At 31.1% G+C, this 8,082-nt stretch overlaps 1 protein-coding gene across 1 annotated transcript; it reads right to left on the bottom strand.

The window, feature by feature from the left end:
- Nucleotides 1–2,988: 2,988 nt before the first annotated feature.
- LOC145307045 (uncharacterized) lies at nt 2,989–6,562 on the bottom strand. Its single transcript, XM_080149385.1, has 13 exons — nt 6,490–6,562; nt 6,118–6,210; nt 5,933–5,995; nt 5,780–5,830; nt 5,622–5,684; nt 5,452–5,508; nt 5,230–5,292; nt 4,853–4,915; nt 4,559–4,615; nt 4,205–4,261; nt 4,050–4,103; nt 3,720–3,782; nt 2,989–3,018 (listed from the first exon to the last, which is right to left on the bottom strand). Exons 1-13 carry the CDS (start codon nt 6,526–6,528, stop codon nt 2,989–2,991), a joined length of 753 nt encoding a protein of 250 aa, XP_080005511.1. The 5' UTR covers nt 6,529–6,562.
- Between the last annotated feature and the right edge of the window lie 1,520 nt (nt 6,563–8,082).

Raw genomic sequence — 8,082 nt, 5'->3', positions numbered from 1 at the left:
GTTTATGGTCCGATTTTCAAAATTTTTTCAGTTAGATATATCAAAATTAAATTTTCCGTCGTTTAGAGACCCAACAATGACGGTCAGACTGCCTTTTTGCAGGTTTTTGGCTATTTTATATTTTTTACATTTTCCCCCATATCTTTGGTGTTTATGGTCCGATTTTCAAACTTTTTTCAGTTAAAGATATCAAAATTAAATTTCCCATCGTTTGAAGAAAACAACAATGACGGTCAGACTGCCTTTTTGCAGGTTTTTGGCTATTTTTATATTTTTTACATTTTCCCCCATATCTTTGGTGTTTATGGACCGATTTTCAAAATTTTTTCAGTTAAAGATATAAAAATTAAATTTCCGGTCATTTGAAGAAATCAACAATGACGGTCAGACTGCCTTTTTGCAGGTTTTTGGCTATTTTTATATTTTTTACATTTTCCCCCATATCTTTGGTGTTTATTAATCGATTTTCAAAATTTTTTCAGTTAAAGATAACAAAATTAAATATCCCGTCATTTGAAAAAAACAACAATGACCGTCAGTCCCATTCACGAAAGTTTGTGCTTCGCTACTTATGGATGTTGTCATCCTTGTTTTGTACTATTATTAGTTTTTGAGCTATCCTCTGAATTATGCACAAGTTTTGAAAATGCATTTTTTTCTTGAATTTTAAGTTTGATACTTGTTACACAAACCTTAAATCTTATTGCTTAGCACCTAGAGTTATATAATTATCTTATATAGATACTAGCGGCTTCCCCCCTAGCCTCTAGGGGCTTTGGCCTATAAGGTAATTTTTAAAAAAATTATTTATGGGCAGCACCAGGAATTTTTCCCACCCCCCAAGAAAATAGCTTAAAACCACCACAGGACCAATAGGTATGGTATATACCCTGAAGAGTAGAATCCGATCAGTTCAGTGGTTACGACAGACAGACAGACGGACAGACAGACAGATGGACAAACAGACGGACAGACAGACGGACAGACAGACGGACACACAGACGGACAGACAGACGGACACACAGACGGACAGACAGACAGACGGACAGACATACGGACGGACAGACAGACAGACGGACAGACAAACGGACAGACAGACGGACAGACAGACGGATAGACAGACGGACAGACAGACGGACATACAGACGGACAGACATCAAGCTACTTTGTATTATAAATATTTGTATATTTTAGGTACTTTGGGTACTTTCAATTTTAGCTTAATTAAAAATTGTCTTCGAAATGTGTATAGTTTGTAGCTTGGGGGGGGGGGGAAATTTATACACTTATAGGCAATGAAATTTAGTATAAAATTTTGCCTTGTATGTTTTTGGGTTTGTTGTCATTAACCTGATACTTGTTGTAAAATCTCTTATATGATATAATCTGCCAGCTAATCTTTGAAAATTGAATTTTGGCACTTTCCTTCTTTGGGCTAGTGGGGTAAAACAGCTTCAAAAAACATTAAAATCTAAAGTCTGAGCTTATTTTTAGAGATATCAAGCTGATTTTTTAATTTAAACTTTTTTTTACATGATTAAGCTAAGGAGTCACTGAAGATTTCATTTGGTACTTTCCTCCTTGGTGCTACTGGGTTATAACACCCCTCAAAACACTAAAACTAAAAGTTATGAGCCTATATTTAAAGATGTCAAGATGATTTTTTTTAATTTAAGTTTTATTTCATTTTGGCACTTTCCTTCTTGGGGCTAGTGGGGTAAAACACTCCCTAAAACATTAAAATCATAAGTCAGTAGCAGATTTTGCCCTGGCTGTTTGGACTTGCTTGTTGTTATAGTTATCTAATTATTCTTTTTTAAAATTTTCTTGTATGAATAGATCTACCTGTAAAGCTTTAAAAATTGAATTTGGGCACTTTCCTTCTAGGGGCTTGTGGGGTAAAAAAGCCTCTAAAACACTAAAATTATAGGCTATGAGATCAAACTATTTTTTTTAATATAAACATATTTTATATAATTGAATTAGTAGCTATTACAGATTTCCTTATGACACTTTCCTTCTTGAGTCTAGTGGGGTAAAACACATCCAAATACAAAAATTATGAGTTCTGAGCTTATTTTCAAAGATATCATGTTGAACTTTGATGTAAACATATTTCACATAATTGAAAAAAAATTATATAGTCCTTGAAAGAAAGTGCCTAAATGAAATCTAATGATTATTTAGTTCAGTTATTTGAAAAAAAGTTTTCATTAACAAAATTAGCCCAATATTTTTGAAAATAAGCTCAGAACCTAAAGTTTTAGTAGTTTTGGGGTCCGTTTTACCCCACTAACCCCTTGAAGGAAAGTGCCAAAACTTAAGACTTTCTGGTCTATTTAAAAACTAGCGGTTATGCCCCTAGAGGACTCTAGAGGACCTTGTGGTGAAGGTGACCTCTCTAATTTCTAAAAGTATATAAACTACCCCCCCCCCCCCTTGGATCTTATAACTTAATTCCTAATTCCTAGAAAGAAAGTGATAAAATGAAATCTTTAATTGCTACTTAGCTCAATTATGTGAAAAAGTTTACATTAAAAAATCATCTTGATATCTCTATAAATAAGCTCAAGTCTTAAAGGCATAAATTTTAGTGTTTTGGGAGTGTTCTACCCCACTAACCCCAAGGAGGAAAGTGCCAAAATGAAATAAAAAGTGGCTACTTGGCTCAATTATGCAAAAAAAAGTATACTTTAATAAAATCAGCTTGATATCTCTAAAAATAAGCCCAGAACTTAAAGTTTTAGTAGTTTTGGGTGCAGTTTTACCCCACTAACCCCTTGAAGGAAAATACCAAACATTAGGTTTACTGGTATATTTAATCATATAAGAGATTTTACAAAAATGATCAGGTTAATGGCTAAAACAACAAGCCCAAAAACAAATTTTATACTGAATTTCATTGCCTATAAGTGTATAAAATTTCCCCCCTCCCTCCTTGATTCTTACTAAAAACTAAAGTATACACATTTCAAAGACAATTTTTAATTAAGCAAAACTTGAAAGTACCAAAAGTACCTAAAATATACAAATATATCTATATCAAATAATTAAATAACTCTAGGTAATAGCAATATTAAAAGGTTTGTGTATCAAGTATTAAACTTAAAATTCAAGGAATAAATTGCATTTTTAAAACTTGTGCATACTTCAGAGGATAGCTCAAAAACTAATAATAGTACAAAAACGTAATATACCAATATGAAAAATAGAGGTTATAAGCTTTCTAATGGTATGCATAGCATTTTTCTACAACTTCTATGTGCTGAGCAATGACATGTTTAAAATGTCTGTATATATTTTGCAGGCTTGCCAATGTGAATTTTAGGTTAAAAATAGCTAAAATCTTTTTCCCGGATTTTCTCCCAAGAAGGAACGCTTTTGATTTCGTTCTTTGCATTTTTCATTAGTCTATATATGTATATATCAGAATCTGTAATAATCTCAGAGAGCCTGTTTCAAAAAACTGCTTTTTCCTTCCGGCGACTAGTGCTTAGGGGGGTAGGTTTTTGTTTGTTTGTTGATTGATTTAGGTCAGGTTGGGTAGCCCCACAGGATTAGAAAAAACAGGAAAAGTTCCTGCAGGGTCAGTGCCCATCAGAGGGATTAGGCAAAGTAAAAAATCTTCATTATTTTCAAATTTTTTTTCAAAATTAAGGGGGAGGGAGGGGGGGTTCTGTTCTTTGTATGACTTTGTGTGAAAGCACCAGGAAACAAACCTGTTCAGTTTCAGTCAAGAAAGGATCATTCTCATCCATATCTCCATCTCTCTCACTTGCAATCTGGATAATAAATAAAAAAAATATTAGATAATAGTAAGATAAAAACTTTAATGATCCAAAACACCAAAGATTTATGATGTGAAATAGCTAAAAACCTGCCTCAAAGCAGTCCAACCGCAACCAACCGCAGTCCAAAGAAATTTCAGCCTTCTATCCTAACTAGAAGCTGAGAAAATAATGTTTCCCCCTCTCCATGACTAACATATAGACGGACAGACAGACATATGGAATTATAGAGTTGCTTTGCTACTAGAAATTAGTTTCTACCTGTTCATCATATTGAGTATTTACATTCTTGTCAACAACTTCAGTGACATTTACCTTGAAAAATTAAAAAAAAATTATTTATTAAATCAATGGTAATTATCAATTATTAGTTTCAATGGCCATGAAGGAGCAAAATTAATAAAATAGACTAAAACCTGCTTGGTGTTGGTCAAGAGAGGTTCATTCTCATCCATATCTCTCCCACTTGCAATCTAAAAAAAATATTAGATAACAGTAAGATAAAAACTTTATTGACCAAAAACACCAAATATATGGGGAAAATTTAAGATGTAAAGATAGCCAAAAACCTGCAAAAAAGCAGTCCAACCGTCATAGATATTTTTTTTTTGTGCTTCATTATAATAGGAATAATGACGAGAAGTTTCAGCCTTCTCTCTTAAATGGGAGCTGAGAAAATCACGTTTTCCCCACTTCATGACTAACAGATAGACGGACAGACAGACATTTTGAATTATAGAGTAGCTTCGCTACTTGAAAGTAGTTTCTACCTGTTCATCAACTTGAATATTTATTTCTTCAACAGTTTCAACTTCAATGACATTTACCTTGAAAAAATTAAAAAAAAATAATTTATGATATTGTGGTATTCCCCCTTACTTTTACAGCTATAAGTTATCTTCGCTTCCAGAAGCAAAGCTCTTCTATAAAACTGACTTGTCCACGTCTGCTTACACTTCCATAATTCTGGACTCCTAGCAGCCGAAATTCGTAGCCGCTACCATAATATCTATGGCAATTATCAAAAGCTATGAAGGAGCAAAACTAATGAAATAGGCTAAAACCTGATTGGTGTTGGTCAAGAGAGGTTCATTTTTATCCATATCTCCATCTCTCTCACTTGCATTCTAATTTAGTAAAAGTATTAAATGGTAGGGAGGGACAATTATTTTTGGGAAATTCAAGTATATTGAATCAGACTTTTTAAATAATACCAGAGGCTATTTGCTTATAATTCCAAACATTTCAGTTTAATCTATCTAAGTTAAATTTTTGGTGTACATGTCAATGAAAAAGCATATTTAACAGGAATAGTACATTTTCATCAATATCTTCGACTTTTTCCTTTTGGTAAAAAAAATATTAAGTATTAGAAAAATAAAGATAATTTCAGCAGTGTCAATGTTTATTAAAAAGCAATTATATTTCATAAATCTAAAACCTGATTGTTGTTAACCAAGAGAGAATCATTTTCATCCATACCTCCATATTTGACACTTGCATTCTTAAATAGTAAAGTTATAAAAATCGTAGTAAGACAATTCTTTTTGGGAATCAGACTTGTAGACTTATTGGTTAGTTAGCTATTCTTACATTTGAGTTTAACCCAACATATAAAAGTTGTAATGTATATGAAAAGCAAAACGATTAAAGAGACAAAAACCTGATTGTTGTCCAACAAGAATAGTTTATTTCCATCCATATTTCCATCCCTCACATTCTGATAATAATGTATATTAAATAAAAGTAGATAAATACTTGAACAGATGACAGAATCATAGGATATTAATATAAATATACAAAGAACTCTAATTGATATATTTTTCCTCCTACCTGTTCATCTTGAATATTAGAATTAACATTTGTATTTTCATGAATTTCAACTGCAACATTTACCTAAAATCATATAAAATTAAACACTCAATTTAAATTACATCTAAATTGCATAAATTATTAGTGTAAATGAGAATGAAAAGCAAATATAGTGAAACCTTGTATGTCAAGAGAGGTTCTTTTTCACCCATATCTCCCCCACTTGCAGTCTAGAAAAATATAAATAATAGTAAGGTATATAAATTGAATATTGTTTTATAAAATTATATTTATCCGATTTTATAAAGCATATACATAAAATAGTTCAAAACCTGATTGTTGTTTGGTAAGAGAGGCTTTTTTTCATCATTATCTTCATCTCTATCACTTTCATTCTAATAATAATAGAAATATTATTAAGTATTAAGATGTATAATAGATAACAGAACATAAAATTAAGAGTGTATTGGTAACATAATTTAATAAATAAAATATTGAGTAATAATTTTGTTGGTACCTGTTCATCTTGAACCTTGATAGTTTTGTTAACAGTAACAGAGTGGTTACTTTCATCAAGTTTGGGAATTTCTTCATGAACTTCTGCATTCACCTAAGATAATATAAAATTTTATCGAGAATATGTTAGAATAACGTAAATATAACATACATTTGGAGACCCAATTACAGAGCAGATAATATTTCTAATATAGATGATCTATTAAATTTAAATGATGCATATTGATTAAAGATTTTTTAGATTATGGTTAGAATTGTTTTAGATTTTTTTTCCAAAAAAATAATTTTTCCATTTCATATAACAGCCAAATAAATCATATTCCCATTGCTGAAACAAAATTTGTTCTAAAGCATTACTAAAAATGTTATCAACCTGAATAATGCCTCTCAAGAGAAGGTCATTATCATCCATACCACTGTTTGCTACAGTTTCACTCTAATATATCAATCATATATAATCCTTATATAAAAGTAACAGGATGTCTGTATGTCTGTGTGTAGTGGAAGATCTTGTTATTGGCTAAACATATATGATACTCCTTTGTGATGAAGCTTCTTACAGGTCTAGAGATGTTTATAACTATTTTTGGGGGAGAGAAACTATACAAAAACTATGCAATGCATAATAGATTTCCTACTATTGAGAAAAATTAATGGTAATAAAGAATTGAATACATTCAGACCAACTTCTGTTGTTAAACTGTGATATAACCTGATCAATCCCAAATGCCTCTAATTGAATCATTTCCACTTCTGTTGGTGTAATATCATGCTCTGATACAACCTGATACAAAATTGAAATACGATGAAATCAAATTAGTCTTTAGTGCTGGTTGAATACTTTTTTTTGAACATCATTATGCCATTTGATAGCTAGCAAGCTTGCTTTTGGTTACTAATCAAAAAAGTATTCCAACTTCAGCTTAAAATCTCACTACCCTGTTATGATAGACTTTCCTTTTTAAGTGAATATACATACTTTGTTGGGCCAAGATTGTATTAAAAAAAAACTTTAAAGTATGAATAGTGTCTGTTTCTGATCTTTAAAACAATTTGTTTGCAGACAAGCTTAATTAAAATAAACTCTTAAGTACTTCAACTAATCATTTCAAATACAAGACAAACAAGTTTAAATGATATTTATATATTATAATTACCTCAGAGATAATGAAATTTCCTGGCTCCCTATTCCAAAACTCAGTCTCTTCAGTTTCTTTGCCATCTTCATCAAATGGATTCTCAATTCCTTAATGAAAAATATTTTCGTATTGTCAAACATAAATAGTTTTGATTCATAGGATTTAAAGCTGTGATTTTCAACAACAACTAAGAAATATTGCTCAACTATAATCATAAGTTTTCCAGTATTTGACATTCTACCAGTTTCCAATAAAAAACAATGACTCAGGATCAAGAAGTAAAATGTTCATTTTATTGCCATACCTTTAAAATCCTCTGTTGAAAAATTGCAAGGGAAACTCCATGTGATTTTCTGTACATGCTCTTTACACAACCATCTTAAGAAAATAATGATACTGAGTTATATAAACTAAATAGCAGGTTTTTATTGGAGAAGAAGATAACCACCATCTCATAAATCTAGGATTTAAAAATATTAGTGTTACCCTTTACAAGTAATCATCTCTTTAAAGAACTGAAATAGCATTTATTGTTGTAAACAGGTTTGACTACTTCAGCTTAATCTTACTTTAGTTAGGATATTGGGGGAGTAAGAAGAGAAGCATCTATATTACCTGGTGTGAAAGGTATATTTTCCTTCTTCTAGTCTCTGAACTCCCAAGATTGTGTTCCATATGTGGAAATATTTGTAGAATATCAACTTAATAAGTAAAGTGTTTAATATTAATAATTATGGGGATTGATTGCAAGACCCTATTTAATAATCATAAATGTGCCTGATAGTAAGTTTTTATGGACCAAGGCATTTTCTCCATTTCTCAGAAGA

This window comes from Acartia tonsa, chromosome 15 (assembly GCF_053477335.1).
Source record: "Acartia tonsa isolate MP-2025a chromosome 15, ASM5347733v1, whole genome shotgun sequence".
NCBI classification, from domain to species: Eukaryota; Metazoa; Arthropoda; class Copepoda; order Calanoida; family Acartiidae; genus Acartia; species Acartia tonsa.
Note: the sequence above shows the minus strand (reverse complement) of the source record. Positions and strands in the feature narration are given on the sequence as shown.

Excerpts from the sequence above, each read along its gene's own strand:
- LOC145307045 (XM_080149385.1), bottom strand. The coding sequence starts at position 6,528 with ATGGATGATAATGACCTTCTCTTGAGAGGCATTATTCAG. Across the intron at positions 5,831-5,932 it reads TCTTACCAAACAACAATCAG|ACTGCAAGTGGGGGAGATAT; the intron begins GTTTTGAACTAT and ends ATATTTTTCTAG. Across the intron at positions 3,783-4,049 it reads ATACTCAATATGATGAACAG|ATTGCAAGTGAGAGAGATGG; the intron begins GTAGAAACTAAT and ends TTTATTATCCAG.